General features: G+C 37.2%; 2 protein-coding genes across 8 annotated transcripts in view; both read left to right on the forward strand.

Moving 5' to 3' along the window:
- Positions 1 to 198: 198 nt before the first annotated feature.
- On the forward strand, positions 199 to 4,894 carry tmem237a (transmembrane protein 237a; the record flags this gene model as incomplete). Its single annotated transcript, XM_081367896.1, has 10 exons — positions 199 to 265; positions 921 to 1,058; positions 1,143 to 1,236; positions 1,350 to 1,507; positions 2,426 to 2,543; positions 3,370 to 3,561; positions 4,086 to 4,159; positions 4,391 to 4,478; positions 4,614 to 4,735; positions 4,827 to 4,894. 10 exons carry the CDS (start codon positions 199 to 201, stop codon positions 4,892 to 4,894), a joined length of 1,119 nt encoding a protein of 372 aa, XP_081224022.1.
- A 1,726-nt stretch (positions 4,895 to 6,620) lies between these two features.
- abi2a (abl-interactor 2a) overlaps positions 6,621 to 17,305 on the forward strand; it is a 29,828-nt gene continuing 19,143 nt past the window's right edge. For 3 of the 7 annotated variants that reach the window (XR_014030326.1, XM_081368251.1, XM_081368252.1), the window contains exon 1: positions 6,674 to 6,868. Coding sequence is in view for 6 of the 7 variants with exons in the window: in XM_081368251.1 (XP_081224377.1) it covers positions 6,752 to 6,868 (117 nt within the window). In the remaining variant the exon portion in view is untranslated. Of the gene's footprint in view, positions 6,869 to 17,305 lie in introns of all 7 variants that reach the window. The other 4 variants (XM_081368250.1, XM_081368249.1, XM_081368254.1 and 1 more) reach the window with 4 other exon arrangements.

Below are 17,305 nucleotides of genomic sequence, written 5' to 3' on the forward strand. Positions count from 1 at the left end.
GTTATCCTTGTTGAACCGGAAGTTTTAATAAAATCAATTTAATTATTTGGCTTAGGCCTAGTAAAGCCTGTACTCGACAACAGTTTCTATTGTACTTGAGTTGAGTCCTATAGATTTCTAATCTAATTACTATATAGGACTAGTGTAAGTGTTGTAGACTAAGCAGACTGTCCTATTTCTTCCCTTTACATAGACAAAATGCCAAGTGTCAAAGCCAAGAAAAAGAAAATCAAGAAGGAGATCAATGAGGTCGAGGAACCAGAAGGTAATGATAAACTACTTATTCGATCTTAACAAGATGGCATTTCTTATCATGAGTGATGTCGGATCAAATACTGTACATTTTTATTTACACTGCCTGGCAAAAACATTCTTATGAAAGCCCATTTATGTGTAACATCAACCTCTGCAGGAAGGCAGTGGAATAGTTCAAATACCTGTGCAAAACACACAGGCTTAGTGATGTTAGTACATTTTGTGGTCCCATCTAATATTAAGTGTCTTTAACCACTGTGTACTGAATACAATGCACTTACTGGGTATGTTTTTACATTGTACTTCTAGATATATATTTTTAAAACCTGCATGCCATTACTGCTGTAATTAATTTCTGTAATTACATCTATAATTTACAGTACACCGTTGACCCTTCCATTACTCCTTAACCCACCCCTAAACCTACCAATACCACCAAACCTGACCCTAACCTTACCAGTATCCACCACCTCAAGTGTTTTGCAATACAACATGAACTCAATAAGTAAGTACATTGTACCTAACAATTATTATTTTATTTTTATGTAAATAAAATAATGGTTAAAGACACTTAATATAAAGTGAGACCAATTTTGTAATTAGTCATTTTGTTTCCTTACAGCATTTGTCTCCTTTATATTTGTATAATGCCCAATAAGCAACAGCAGGGCCCGAGGCAGCTATAGAAATGGAGGGTCTGGAGAGTCGCAGACAGTCTGAAAGCAGAGAGCCTCTGACCCCTGAGCCTCCAGACAATCCGCCACTGAAGAAGAAGAAGAAAAAGAAGGCACAACATACTTTGGGTAATTCATTCATTTGAATGATATTCACTTTTCATTTAAGGGACTTTTTTAGATGTATTGTTCTTTTTTTCATTGTTTTAAAAGATCATGAGGGTGAGCAGCAAGACCATCCAAATGGAGATGTTCCGGAGCCCCATACAGATGGCGAGGAAGTCACCAAAAAAAGCAAGAGAAAAAAGTGAGAGGCAAAAACTTCTAGAAAAGAAAGTGAATAGAACTAAAAGCAGTAGTTTCGTAGCAATTGTGATTGTATTGTTTTCTAGTTGGAGTAATGTCCCCTTCTTTTTGAAGGAAGGCTAAGACGATGGAAAACCAGACTCATAACGAGCTAGGTGTGGAGGAAGATGACATCATCACTGATGTGCACGCACCCATATCTCAGCGCTCTCTATTCTCAGCCCCTCTGGGTCACAGTCATCCAATGGGGAAAGTGTTTGTCGAAAAGAACCGTGAGTTTCATTTTGAGATGGGGGAAATATCTGAAGTACACTCCAGGGCAAAAACAAGCCAAAAATGGCAAAAATATTTAGTGATCTTGACCATTTTAATGACAAATCACTGGTCAGGAAATTAGCAAGAATTGCACAAATACTGTAGATAAAGTAACTTGGAATAGCTTTCCCCAACATGCAGACAGCTTATTACAGGCAGAAGAGTTAAGTGTTGGTCCACTCAATGTTAATGGCCTTGTTCTCAAGCAACTTCTTGGTTGTCTTTGCAGTGTGGGCAGGAACATTGTCTTGTTAAAAAATCACATTTGATCATTCCTCTAACAACTTTTTTTCATTTGAGGGAAACAAGCCATTCTGTAATATTCTCCTGTACTCCAAAGCATTAAATGACTTTTCACTGTGAAGTAGCTCATCAATCCCAGCAGCTAAAAAGGGTCCCACACAATGACATCTTCCTCCTTCACTGTGGTAGAGATGCATTTATTATTATATTCCTCGGCAGATTTTTAAGGACACCGCTCTGGAGCATCACCATGCAACTCATGTTTCATTGTGATTCATCACTTCATATATTCTGCCAAAAAAACTTCATTCTGTCTTTGATGTTTTTCTGAGACAGCGATGGCATTTTAAGTAGTTCACTTGCTTAAATTGAGCTCATTTCTTGACCAGTAATTTGTGGTTAAGACGTTTGGGCTTGGCCCTTTTTGTGTATTACTATCATTATACATTAATAAACGCTAACAATGATATAGTTTGCCAACAATAATTAGTTTTTACATTAATTAAGAGACAATGAGTGTGCTTAATTTCTAGAAAAAAAATCTCATATTCTTTATTATTGTAGATATAATACCAAGTATTATGTATAAATGAAATATAAATGTAACCAATAAAATATGACATCCAACCTAGGCCGCTTCCAGGCGACTGATCGTTTGGACTTATCCCGTGAACATCTGGAGGAGTACATGGAGGTCAGACCCACGTGGAATACACGAGACGTTGCCATGAGGGTCCACAGCGGCTTCAGGTGAGTTTGGTTGGGAGATGGTCTCAAACGGTCTTATAGCTCTTGTCAACGCTAATTCAACCAAATGTGTTTCAGTTTCCAAACAGCCTTTTATTTTATCAATTAACTTTTTAGTTTCAGTTTGATTTAAAGTTAGTTTGTCCAGTACTCATCATGACCCTGCCTCTTCATGTTGTGGAGCTTAATGCTTCAGCTTCAGGTGCTTTTTTACATTTTCAACATTTTTAGTGTGTAATGTTGCTGTTAGAGCATGAAAAAAGTCTGCAAATTACAAAACATAAAGTCCCTCCAAAGGGAGTTATTCTCTATATCAGTGCACACTGTTTCTGAACTCCCTGAAACGCCTCCATTGTAGTCTTGAGTTTTCTTCCAGGAACGGACAAGTCAGAGTATTCCTCATTTTAAAAATCCCTGCCCAAGGCAAATGCAAAATAAATGGGCGAGGCCTGGTTGAGTTGTGTTAGTAGTGTGTTGAAACTCGCGGTTATGGTAAGGACCGTGACATTTCTGAAACACACTCAAAAAGGTTGACCAATCACAACACACTTGTCCAGCTGACCAATTCTGAAACACACTGTGCTTTTCAGACGGAGGGGCTTCATAGAGACCAGAACTAAACAAAGCGTTACTGACAGACTGGGAAAAGAGGTGCTGCAACATTGTGAAATATGTGAAAAATAATGTTTTTTAACATTAAAGCATGAAAACCTATTCTTGTAGACCCCGAAAACAAAATCAAGACTTTGTAAAACGGCATAAAATGGCGTCTTTAATGACATGTAATGTGTAGTAATTCCAAATCGGAGCTCAACTGTTGTTCTTGTAGGATCATTGGACTCTTCTCTCATGGATTTCTGGCTGGATATGCGGTGTGGAATATCATTGTTGTGTATGTGTTAGCTGGAGAGCAGATGACCACACTACCCAACCTTCTCCAGCAGTACCACAGTCTGGCTTACCCAGCACAGTCTCTGCTCTACCTCCTGCTGGCCATCAGCACTGTGTCTGCCTTCGACAGGTGTGTAAGAGAGCCTGTAGTAAGAGAAGTGTGAATGTAACTGACAACAGTACGTACAATAAATAATCAAACTCCAATCAATTTAACATTTTATTTAATTGAGCAATTTATTATTTTTTTCAGCCAAGTCTAAAATATAAAATATTTATTTGAAGTACACCCATAGTAATATTACAATACATTAACTCTGATGTCGGTTAATGGTCACATGACATGCAGTAAACCAATAAAATATAAAACATTTTTAGTAAAGTGTTTTATTTTGATTGTTTTGTGTGAAAAATATTTCATTTTACATTTTCATTATTTAATTATTTATTCGCCTTTCATCAACTCAAATTCCAGTTTGAGAAAACCTGCTCAAAGATCAAATCCTTGACGTACAGTACAAGACAACTACTAAGAGAATATTTCAAAACTATCTGTTGTATAGTTTTTATTTTTAAATTTTTTTGAGTGTTTGAAAATGTAGCTCATGCCATTTGAGTTGTGAAAGTAAGTTATCTGTACCATCTTCACATCAGGGTGAATCTGGCGAAAGCCTCTATGGCTCTACGAGGATTTCTCACTCTTGATCCAGCGGCCCTTGCTTCCTTCTGTGAGTGAAAATCAATAAACTTTGCTCATTGTTAGTTCATGATAGTTAATAAATTAGTTAATTCTAACAAATGAGACCTTATTATAAAATGTAACCATACATTAACTGAAATAAATAAGGGATAATCCACGGCTAGCTGTGTATTAAAACAGCTCAAACTTAAACAGAATGGGCTATACTATTTATAAAGTAACCTCCTGTCTTTTTTTTTTTTTTTTTTTTTTTTCTCAGTATACTTTGCTGCTCTCATTTTGTCTTTGAGCCAGCAGATGACCAGTGATCGTATACATCTCTACCCCACAGCCAATGAAACACTTTGGTGGGTTTGTCAGACTTAACATAATGCAATCCAACATAATGTCCTTAAAAAATATTTAAACAATCACCACGTCATTCTTTAAGTGGAATTGATTCATCATACTTCACTAAATCGCATTCAGTGGTTGTTGTTTAGGCCCCCAGGTTCAGAGCATCAGATTCTACAGCCCTGGATCGTGGTAAACCTGGTCATAGCTCTTCTGGTTGGACTGGCCTGGGTGTTTGTTGCTACACGACCAGACATGGACTACACTGAAGGTAATAAACCTATTTATGTGTGTGTGTATTATCCTCTACGATCTTATTCCCCTATCCTAACGTATGTCCTAATATCTGTCTTTACTCTCAGAGTTTTTAATGGCAATGGAGGTGGAGGAGTATCCACGTCACGATGACAAAACTGAGCTGGCAGCCTGACACACTGACACATGACTTGCTTTATCAACAATCAGAAATTAACATTGAACATTGTTTTGTGCTACTTGTTTTGGCATTACTTGTTTTGGCATTACTTTGTTAAGCTTGTTATATAGATATATATAACATATAAATAAACTTTTTACTTAAGTTTCTGGTTTCAGTTTGTTTTGGGTCGTATAAGTTTATTTTTTAGATGTAACTGATCACTATTTGAATCACCTTTTAGCTTTTTTCCCCCCACACAAATATTCCATGTCTGCAAAAAGTATGCATATGAACTGTGTTTAATATACTTATACAATTAGAATTTACTGGAAGTATTGCACTTCATACAGGTATATCGTACAATTTGTGAGTCGATTTAAAGAGAAGCTGATAAAAGGACCCTGACGTCACCACTTGACATTTACTCACCACATCACAAAAGAGCATTTTAATACAGTCATTTTTAACTAGTGATGGAAGAAGTCCAGTGAATTCCTGATGATGACTGTGACGTTATAGCAACACAGGGGGCGCAATTTCCAAAGGAATGTGAGAGAAAAGTGCAAAATAAAGGATTCAAAAGAAGGTTTTCACAGGGAGGACATAGAAGAACCATTTTGGGCTCCTCGAAGAACCTTTCAGTGAACACTTCTGAAAAGAACCATTTTTGTGTGTGTGTGTGTGTGTGTGTGTGTGTGTGTGTGTGTGTGTGTGTGTGTGTGTGTGTGAACAACTTAATAATATAAAGAATGTTTCCACTAAGAACCTTTTAGTGCAATGGAAAGATCCATGTATAGTATGTTAAAGATTTTTCATGGAATCATAGATGCCAATAAAGAACCTTTATTTTTAAGAGGCACATTTCATTCAGTTGATGAAGTGTAATGCATTCTTACAGGTATTCTCATTATGTGTGATAAGTCATTTTAAACAAGAAACGGTATAGGTGTCAAACTTGGCATTATTTAAAGGGATAGTTCACCCAAAAATGTAAATCCTGTGATCATTTACTAAACCTCAAGTTGTTCCAAAACTGTTTGAATTTCTTTCTCCCGCTGAACACAAAAGAAGATATTTTGAGGAATATGGGTAACCAAACAGTTGATGGATTGCATTGACTTTCATGTTATTATTATTTTCCATACTATGGAAGTCAGTGGGGCCCATCAATTGTTTGGTTACTGCCATTATTCAAAATATCGTATTTTGTGTTCAGCAAACATTGGGTGATCTATCCATTTAAATAAAAACATAGAAACAGTAAAACAAGAAAAAGAAAAGAAAAATGCTTAGTAATACAGATTTGTTTCACGTTCAACTTATGAATAAATTAAAGATAGCATTTTGAAAAAATTACGAATAACATAAAAAAAACATTATCATATCATATGATAATTTCATGCTTAGATCGTTGGTTAATTTAGCTATTTGTAAATATTGTGAAACTCTTAATTCATATGTCCATAAATTTTCTCACATTTACATGTAAATAAGATAGTTATTGAACATGCTATGCTTTTATATTACATATTAAATTATATTATCATATCATTCTTAGAGGTTAATTTAGCTATCAAAAGGATTGTCCATATATTATATGATATGAAATCATATATTATATTATATTATATTATATTATATTATATTATATTATATTATATTATATTATATTATATTATATTATATTATATTAACGCAACATCACTAGCATAAATACGCAAACTCTTCACCATAGTATGATTCGTAAACGCGCTTCCCTGCTTTCCCCAAAACTCAGCGGGAGGTGAAGCCGCTGCACTTCCTGTCGCTAATAGTTGAGCTGTGCGGGCGGGCGCGCGCGTGGAGTGAGTGAGAGAGAGAGATGTAAAGATGGCGGAGCTGCAGATGCTGCTGGAAGAGGAAATTCCAGCGGGTCGCAGAGCGTTACTGGACAGTTTCACCAACCTCGACAGAGTCGCCGAATACTGCGAAAGTAACTACGTACAGGTGAGCGGGCGAAGCGTTGCGAAGGAATGCTGGTACGCGCTGTTTTTGGAGTTGATGTGTGCTGAAGTGTCTGCGGTGGCTGTTGGTCATCTGTTGAAGCTGAGCACCACCAACTACTAAATACGTAGCACTACACGCAACTGCGGCTTCTCCTGGTTGAGAAATACCGTAAAAGTTTAGAGCACTCGTAGCTGAGGCTGTAAACCAAGCGAGTGCTACTTTTGCAAGAGATGCGCTCAGGTTTGCACTGATTGCAGCGCGTTGGTAGTAATGATTAACGTTACATGAAGATCTGACGCACTGGAAAAACTTTGTTCTGTCTCTACGCGAGTAAAACATGCTGACAATTTCAGTTTTGAACAACTCAAATGGATTTTGTCACCTACATTTTGGCTTTATAGACAGACGACACTTGATGTTAGTCATTACAGCAACAGTACTAACAAGTGGTGGAGGAATCTGACAGACTGCTAGATGCTTACTGGATGCTTCCATACTGATGTAATTTATGCCATAGGTTTATTTAACTCTGATTTCTGAAAGAAAAAAAGTCCTCAGGGATTTTAATTGTGCTTGAACACAATTGCTAATAAATTCTTGAGATTCTTATTATTTATGGGCACACTATCATATCTGGATCGGTGCATAAATGTTGCTGTAACAATGTCATTGACGTAGTGTCATGTTTTAGGACAGTGCTGTATAGGGTCAGTTCTGGTCGTCGACCATTATGGATTTTTTTTTTTTTGGGCCGATATTTTAGCAGGGTTACCGACGGCTGATATAAAGCTGATTTATATATCACACTATTTCCTTTAAAAATGGTAGATAACACATGCTGTATTTTTTATTTTATTTTACATAACATTTACTACATTAGACAAGTAATTTGAAAATCAATCAATATGAAAAAATGTTACCTTAAAAAAAATAAGCCTGTAAAATAAACCAGACACTTAGATGTCAACCTCGATTCTGTAACCATTATAGTTTTTTTCACAAAGTCAGAAATGCTAAAAAACATCAATAAAAAAGGAGGTAAACACTGTAACAAACAGTGGACTCAACAGACTGGCTAGTCTGTGTGCACTGGAAATCAAATTTTCTCAAATAGAGGACAGGTAACCCTGAAAATATTCAGGGAAAATGTCATATCTAGCCACTGAAGTGAAGAAAAAAAGTCATATTTATTAAATGAATATTGTCGTTATGTTTAGATTCTTTTATAAATTACTTTGTGTGAGTGTAATATTTTGGTTATACGGTATTATGGTTGTACACACCTTGATAAAATTGCATTGTAATCAGTTTATTTGCTTAGGAAAGTCAATTTGCTACTAAATGGGACAGAAGACTTGTAAAATCTAAAGACTTCAAGATGCGTTTAAAGGGCTAGTCTAGTGTTCAAAATGTTTCATCTTTTCTTCATCTGCAATACATTCCCGAAGCTGTTTGCCACTTGTGCTCGATAACCTAAAGCAGTTTTTTTGTGATTCTCAGTACTGATACTTCACAGTTCATGGCAATATTTTCTTAGTAGCGAGGCCCAGTCTTAAATATTTAGTTTCTTGGCTTTTAGAACAGACGTGAATGAAGCGAGGGTAGTGTTCCTGAAGGCCGTTTTAATGGACCTTCTGTTGTATTTTCCATTTTACTTTCTGATCTTATAAACTAACTGTGCTTTTGGATATTATACACTTGAAATGGTTATTAGTGATCTACATGAGTAACTTAACTCATAAGCCTAACTGAAATGCCACGTCATAAGTGACCATTTGGAGCAAATCTGTGCGTCCACAGTCCACCAACAAAACACACTTGAGAGACTAGACTACTAACTGATTTCAGTAATGTGTGTTGTTAGCATGTTGCTAAGCTAATGATGTCATCCTCTAATAAAAGCATAAAACTATATGTAGATATAAAACTGTATACAGATATTACGTAAAAGTAAATTTATTCTGCAGTTTATAATTTGGGTTGTGTATATTTTAATGTTTTAATCTCTCAAAGGCCACATATAGGCTAGCCTATTTTAAAATGTAATTTATTTCTGTTATGGTAAAGCTGAATTTTCAGTATCATTTGGCCAGTCTTCAGTCACATTATCCTTTAGAAATCATTCTAAATTTGCTGCTCAAGAAACTTTTGTGCTGCTTAATAGTTTAGTGGAAAATGGGATGCATTTGATGAATAGAAAGTTAAAAAGAGCTTTCAACTAAGAGCGTTCTGGAACTGGCTTCTTTTTAAACAATATATGCAGTGGTGTCTTTGAATTTGGCTAAACAAAGCAGCATGATTTAGTCCTTCGGTAACAGCCTTCGTGTTGGGAGTGATCCTAATGCTGCCTATTAGAACAGGCAACAAGTCACTTTTTTATTTGTCTGATCTTGCCCTTGGTTTCAAAAGCGTATTTTATGCCATCTTCGTGTAGTCATATTAGAGGTTCTCCGTGTGCGAGTGACGTATGATGTTCCATGTTATGATGTTCATCACTATGATGTTCCAGGTTGTTCCAGCTTGTTTCAATTATCTCTTGCGATATCAAGAGTCCCATTTTTAATTGGATCCATGTTTGTATGATGTGAGCTGGCTCAATGGCCCACTCTGAATCCTAATGGAATCTTGGAAGGTGGGGACGCCCTTCCAAAATGTTTGTTTTAATGGCAGCCATGGAGATAATGTAACACACTTTTGACTTAAAGATTAGAGTGAAGTAGATGTAAATTGAACTTGAACATTGAATATACGTCTTTGTAACGAGTGTTACTCTTACCTTTCAGAATAGTTTGCATTGGGAACAAGCCTATGATGCCTAAAAATGCTGTCCTAGGTAGCTCATAGGATTTGTACCAGAGCTGGAGAGAGAAGGATAGGAGTGTAAAAGGAGTCAGGGTTACGTGCTTGTACAGATTATTAGCTTGGTTAATTAAAGAGATGTCAGATTGTTTGGCTACATCACATCAGTTGCTTATCTTTATTAGACAAATCAAATGCTTGATTTCATTCCCTCAATGAAGGTTTCTGGGCCTGCGTGTCTGTGAACATCAGCCATTGGCTGAAGTGTGAAGTTTCAGTACTTGGATCGTCATAGAAAGATAAAAGGCCTGCCGGCAAATTTTGATGTATTTAGGCCTAAGTTATTTGTGGTGGGGTGTCGTATCCATTCCAGGTTGTTCCAGCTTATTTCGATTATCTCTTGCGATATTAAGAGTCCCATTTTTAATTGGATCCATGTTTGTATGATGTGAGCTGGCTCAATGGCCCACTCTGAATCCTAATGGAATCTTGGAAGGTGGGGACGCCCTTCCAAAATGTTTGTTTTAATGGCAGCCATGGAGATAATGTAACACACTTTTCTTTGGGTTTCTTTTCCAAGTTGAGAAGGCGCTTGAAAAATAGCATTTTTTTATATTCCCCTAAGGAAAAGAGTTAGCAAATGACAAAATTTATTTATTGAGAGGAAATCATCAGATTTAGGTTTTGATTCATTGGGCTAAAGAGCACAGTGCTTCAACACCGCATTCTTGAATCTTTCACAGTATATGAAGACAAGGGCAAATGAAGCCAATACCTGCTTAAAGGTAAATTAGGCCCCCTTGCTGTTGCTTCCAAAATGATGCTTCGAAGCAGACTGGGTTACTCGCTCACACGACTACTTTTCCACTAGTTGCACTGGTGCTACCAACTTTCTCAGTTGTCTTGCCGGTGTTTAAACTGCTCTCCCTAAAAATGGTGCGCTCATGCACATTCAAAACATGAACACATAAATCCACCTCACAAACAGCTTGCGAGTACCAAATTGCAGTAAATTGCCCTTAAATGGTCAAAATACACACAGATGTATGTACAAAATCACCGTTTTGAGTATGCACGTAAACATAGTTGGTTTTGTCTTAAGTGAACGTAAACAGTTGAAATAGAAAATGAATGTGTAACATTATATTGGATCTGTGCATTCAGTCTTAAAGGTCCCGTTCTTCGTGATCCCATGTTTCAAACTTTAGTTAGTGTGTAATGTTGTTGTTAGAGTATAAATAATATCTGTAAAATTATAAAGCTCAAAGTTCAATGCCAAGTGAGATATTTTATTTAACAGAAGTATACATCGAACGGCCCGTTTGAACTACAACCCTCTACTTCCTTCTTTAATGACGTCATTAAAACCGTTCTTTGACTAACCTCCGCCCACAGGAATGCTCCCTCAACTCTACCGAAATTCGTTTATGTACTTGCGCACTTCTAATAACTTCCTGTGTTTACTCAGCTCTTACGGTGATTTTCTGAAGTAAAACTGACGCTTCATCTTTTGTGTGATGTACAATAAACTTTATTAAACTCATCAGTATATGTTTGATCATCATTCAGACAGCAGACTTGTAGGCTATTAATAAATAATGGATACATACAAGCAAATGACAAATACGTTATAATAACCGTAATTAAACTACTAAACTATACCTGTTCCATCTCTATACAGCACTCTGACTCTGTAGGCATTATTGTCCGACTCGAAATGAACACCGTTACTGAGAGTTTCTGATATTATCATCATTCTGTGAGATGAAATTGTCCTGAGAGACTGAGCGCGAGCTCATGAAGCTCCGCCCCCTGGGTCGTCCAGCAGCAGCTCATTTGCATTTAAAGGGCACACACTAAAACAGCGTGTTTTTTTTGAGCACCAAAAATGACAATTTAAACATGCTGTAAAAAATGATCTGTTGGGTATTTTGAGTTGAAACTTCACATACACACTCTGGGGACATCAGAGACTTATTTTACATCTTGTGAAAAGGGGCATAATACGGGACCTTTAAAGTGACAGCAGCCTAATAATCCTGCTGCTGCCCCCCAGACACAAAAGAGAAAAAAATCCCCCCACGAAAGTCACCAAAAGCGGGGATTTCCCCCAATTTTAAAAAATGAATTTCAGGCCCTGAATTAATGTGACTCCTGTGATCGACAATCGGTGATCAGCTCCAAATATCTTGATCAGAGCACCCTTTAATATCAGCCCATGCTCACTCTAGAGGGGACGGACAAGTTAAAACTCTCTGTAAATGAACACCCGGGTTTATCTTCTCCGAATGTGTGATTGATTTGTTATTATTCAAAGAATGGGTTTGTATGTGTTGAACTGCACTGGCTGTCCTACTCTGTACTCTGACCAGGACATTATCCCAAAGGAAAGTTTGTCAAGTCGATGTCAGTGTGAGTCTTCGTGAAGTATGCTTCTCCTTTTATGGACAGGATGGCAGTTGGTTTCTTTCATCTCCTGGCACCAGGACTCTTTTCTGTGAGGGCAAACTCTAAGACTACTTACTGGAGAACAAATATTTGCTTGTCGCTCTGCTTGCTTTCTTCTCCTTGAATTGTTTGTGTGTCTGTGTGCGCTGTTGGGGGCCAGAGTGTGTCAAATCAGTCCATATGTTATGTAAGGGATAATATTCATCCGATCATTAAATAGGATACATCGACGTCACTTTCCCGCCGGAACACGCCCTTCAGCCGGACTGAATGGCAAAAGAGCTGCTGCATGACTGGATTTAATAGGGGAAACTGTGAAAACACAAAGATTATCAGTTTAAACTAAAGGTTAGACTCTATAGTGTTCCTTACAACTTACCAAAGATCCAGTGATCCATGGATATTGACATGCAGCCAGGCTTCGTGTCTCCTAAGTCCTGACTTTATATGTGCCTGATTTCAACGCCGGGAAAATACATAAAGCAAATTTTCCTGTGAACGCTTTATATAAATACAGGTAGGTTTATCGGCATATCGTCCAGCCCTAAAGCTTGAATAGTTTTTGTCAGTGTTGATGATTGAATTGATGAGTTGTCAACTTGTCAATACAATAACAATATATTTTGTTTATATAGGGTATGATTTTACCCCAATATTCAACAGATTGACACAAAATGATGACTACAATGATGATGACGTTTAGCTGTCCAGTTGAGTCCAGTTGTTTCTATGAATTGCAGTGATGCATTGGCTTCTCTGTTCTGTAGCTTTCAGCAGTCTGTAAAAATATAGCCTACCTCAGATTTCTTGTCAAATCTATTTGTACAGTCACTCTCAAAGCTTTTTCCCGTTTTAGATGTTTTTTGTGTGTTTTTCGCGGCATTCTGAAAGGTCTATTCAACAAAGATTGCTAAAGTCAACAGATTTTACTAATGCACCTACCAATTGTCATTTTGACGGCCCTCTATATAATGGCCAAAATTTCAATGCATCTCTGGCTTCATGTCTCTGCTATCACTATGTTTTGTGTTTTCCCACAAAATAAATGCATTTGATTTTAGGCATCACAACATTTATACAGTATTAGTATTCATTTTTGAGATTAGCTAAAGATTACTTTTATCAGTATTATAAAATCATTAACGTTTTAAAGATTAACTTTATATTAGTGTTAGATGGCAAAGGTCATTTAAATGTAAAAACAGAAGAAATGGCCACGAATAATTAAACATCTAAGATTGACACATACATTTAAAACAAATGTTGAATACTGGCCCATATGCTTACAATATATTTTACGAAAAAATCACTGTACAGGGCTCCAGACTGCGACCAAATGGTCGCATTTTGCGACCAAAATTTGAGAGTGTGCGACTAAATTTTACATCCAGTCGCACATGTGCGACCAGTAAATTTCATCTCGTTCATAGTGGGCGACAACCGACGTCGCGTCTGCGATGCTTTGTTTACGACATCACAACAATTATTTTTTTTAACGGTCCTCCATGAAGGGTTCCGAGTGAATGAGTGTGTGTGTGTGTGCGCGCGCGCGCGCAAGTGAGTGAGTGAGTGAGCGAGCGAGAGAGAGTGAGAGAGTGTGTGCGTGCGTACATGTGCGAGTGAATATGTGTGTGAGACGGCTCGAGATGACTGGTCGTAAAGCAATGTGTAGTCTGACAATGTTTCTTGTCCAGGACATGACAAGATTTTTAGGAGTCGAGACTCGAAATCGTGTAATCTGATACATTGACTATAGTAACAGACAAAAAAATTGCGTATTCTGAACCAGACATAACTATAACTATGGTATACTGTGGTTATGAAAGTAGCCTACACATCTTTTTACAGCACTTCAAAACTATATCCTATTAAAATATATATATATTTTTTTTATGTGTCGACCAAAACATTTTTGTTCATCCTTTAAAGATTGTCTCTATTTATAAAACTGAAAGTTTCAAGAAGTAGGAAAACTCACACTTATTTTTTTTTAAAAAAAGAAGACTAAATTACCATTGTAAACAGCTGCTGAGGGTGCTTATTGGCTATTTTCACTCCCTAATATCTATTTTGTCACTCATTTTGCTTTTGAAATAATATTAAGACATTATGAAGGATAATAATTAAATTTAACTTTATCTATACACCTCAAATTTAGCTCAGTGCTTTGTCATCCCACAGTGCTACCAAATACTTTCTGTAGAACTTAGAGCCGCGGCCCTCAGATGTTAGTCTGGAGCCCTGTGATCTTAAAATAAAACTGCACCATAATTTCTGTACGCTTAATCTATTTATTATCAAAGCATTTGTCTGTAATAGTTATTTATGGGGAAAATGTGAAGGTGTGCCCCTAAATTTTCTGCTTGCGCTCCTAAAATTTTAAGTCAGGGGCTACAGCGCTCCTAATAAAAAAAGTTAGTCTGGAGCCCTGCTGTAATATTCACAGTGTTGGTCAATATATCTGAGCTCTCTATTGAGCAACACTGAATATTAAAGTGCTTTTTTCACACAAGACTGTTATGGGCCCCTAAACACCCTGAGCCTGTCGTGGCTATTTTCTTTTTGGCTGTGATGTCTTCATGCTGTGCGTTTCGAAGTCTGAATTATTATTATTTTTATTTTTTTTAAGGAATGCTCCTTCACTTTGGTTGTTATTTAAGTAATTATCTGAGCAAATTATAATTCACACTGGATTGTTTTAGCAGTAATCACATACTAGAGTAATTTGTTTATCTTAGGTTTTGTTTTATTTAATTTTTTTATGGCTTCTCAGACATGCTTTTTAGTGCTTAGTCATCTTGATTGCATCATTAATGGCATGGAGACATTTAGAGTGTGAACCAGATGTATGTTGCCATTTGGAAAAAGGACAGCGAGGCCCATGTTTCACATTTCACTGTGCATTAATTCACCATCTGAGAGCGATTACAGCATAGGAGATTTTTGCATCCAGACTCAGCAGTCAGGTCTTACTGTCTCGTCCTTCTCCTCCACACTCTGTCCCTCACCCCTCTCGTGAGTTTAGTGAGATGTAAAGCAGGCGTTTCTTTGTGAATTGTCCTCCAGCTTCATGGTGCAGTGCTGCCCTCTCCTCAGGCCAGAGAAACCAGACAACCAACTAGGTCAGTGTCAGGAACAGGCAGGCAAAACACTGGCTAAGAGAGCAAGACACACACATACACATACACACACAGAAAGAAACTGACGTTAAGAAGGAGAGAAAGAGAGGGGGGTGGAGGGAGCTTGTAAGAGTCCACAGTCAAGTCAATTCAGACTATTTATAGAGCACAATCTTACAGTGAGAAATATAAGATATTTTTGTTTGATACAGCTGTTTGATTCGTGACCTGTTATACAGCATGCGTTAGAGCCACACGATTCTGGATAAATTGAGAATTGACTTCCATAGTATGTGTAAAAAAATTCTATGGAAGTCAATGGGTGCCACTGCCGTCAACTGTTTGGTTACTGACATTCTTTAAAATATCTTCTGTGTTCTGATCTTTTGTGGTCAACAGAAGAAAGAAATGTATACAGGTTTGTAACAACTTTAGGGTGAGTAAGTCATTACAATTTTCATTTTGAATTTCAAAAGTTTGGGGTCAGTAAATTTCTGTCTGAAAATAATTCATTGAGGTTTCAAATAAGTGCTATTCTTTTGAACTTTCTATTAATCAAAATCAATCAAGTGTGACCTGCCGATACCGATTTTTGCCGGTTCTGATTTCCTTTCAAAGAACTACAATTGATTAGCCTGGAAATCCAGACCTAAATCTGAAAGATTAAAGGCTGTATCAGCGATTTCAGGCCCAAACATAAATGATCACATTCATCTAATCTTTCCTAACGATCCGCTAGCTGCCCGCCCCATAAGCATGCCGTCAAAAAAACGTGCCTCTGTAGGCAGCCTAGGCTCTGAGATCAGGCAACAAAATGGATTGGCTCGAAATCGGTAAGACGTGAGACTGACCAGCCGGTTACCGGTCCGAGCCGTTCATGTGGAAAATCGGCCTGTTCCATCTCTACATATTAGAATGATTTCTGAAGGATCATGTGACACTGAAAACTGGAGTAATGATGCTGAAAATTCAGCTTTACCATCACAGGAATAAATTACATTTAAAATATATTCAAAACAGTTATTTTAAATCAGAAACATTTCAATCCTTAAAGGGTTAGTTCACCCAAAAATGAAAATTCTGTCAGTAATTACTCACCCTCATGTTGTTCCATTCCCGTAAGACTTTCGTTCATCTTCGGAACACAAATTAAGATATTTTTGATGAAATCTGAGAGCTGGATCACTCCTCCACAGGCTTATGAACACTATAACTTGCTGGCCCAGAAAATATATTAAAGACATTGTTAATATAGTCCAAGTGACTCCAGTGGCTCAATCTTAAGTTTATAAAGCGACGAGAATACTTTTTGTGCACAAAAACAAACAAAAATAACGACTTTATTCCACTTTTCATTTCCTTCTCTCTGGGCCTCGAGTCTTTTCACGTAGTGTTTAAGCGTAGCGCGTCTGTGTTGTACATCACCACGTAGGCTCACTATTGGGCGACGCTGGTCATGTGTGATGCATGGTGACGTGCTCAGATGCGAAAAGTGGAATAAAGTTGGTATTTTTGTTTGTTTTTGCGCACAAAAAGTATTCTCGTCGCTTTATAAACTTAAGATTGAGCCACTGGAGTCACTTGGACTATATCAATGTCTTTAATACATTTTCTGGGCCAGCAAGTTATAGTGTCCATAAGCCTGTGGAGGAGTGATCCAGCTCTCAGATTTCATCAAAAATATCTTAAATTGTGTTCCAAAGATGAACGAAAGTCTTACGGGGTTGGAACAACATGAGGGTGAGTAATTACTGACAGAATTTTCATTTTTGGGTGAACTAACCCTTTAAACACAAACCTCTTTTTAATGGTAGGGTACACATACAAAATAATTATTGGTTTTGTTAAAATGTCTGTATTGTGCATCCCTAGTTTTTATTTCTTAAAGAAATTTATTGAAAATGGTGTGTGTGTGCAGTGCTTTCAGCATGGCCAGTCTGTCTGCTGTCAGGTTCATTGTCTGTGCTTAATGTTGGGTTCATTAAATCTTTGTTTCCCTGACAACAGATGCAGTAATTACACTCAGATGGCTATTCACATTTGAGGCATTGAAACCTTTTACCAAACATAA

Source organism: Scardinius erythrophthalmus (assembly GCF_964197995.2).
Source record: "Scardinius erythrophthalmus genome assembly, chromosome: 6".
Taxonomy (NCBI): Eukaryota; Metazoa; Chordata; class Actinopteri; order Cypriniformes; family Leuciscidae; genus Scardinius; species Scardinius erythrophthalmus.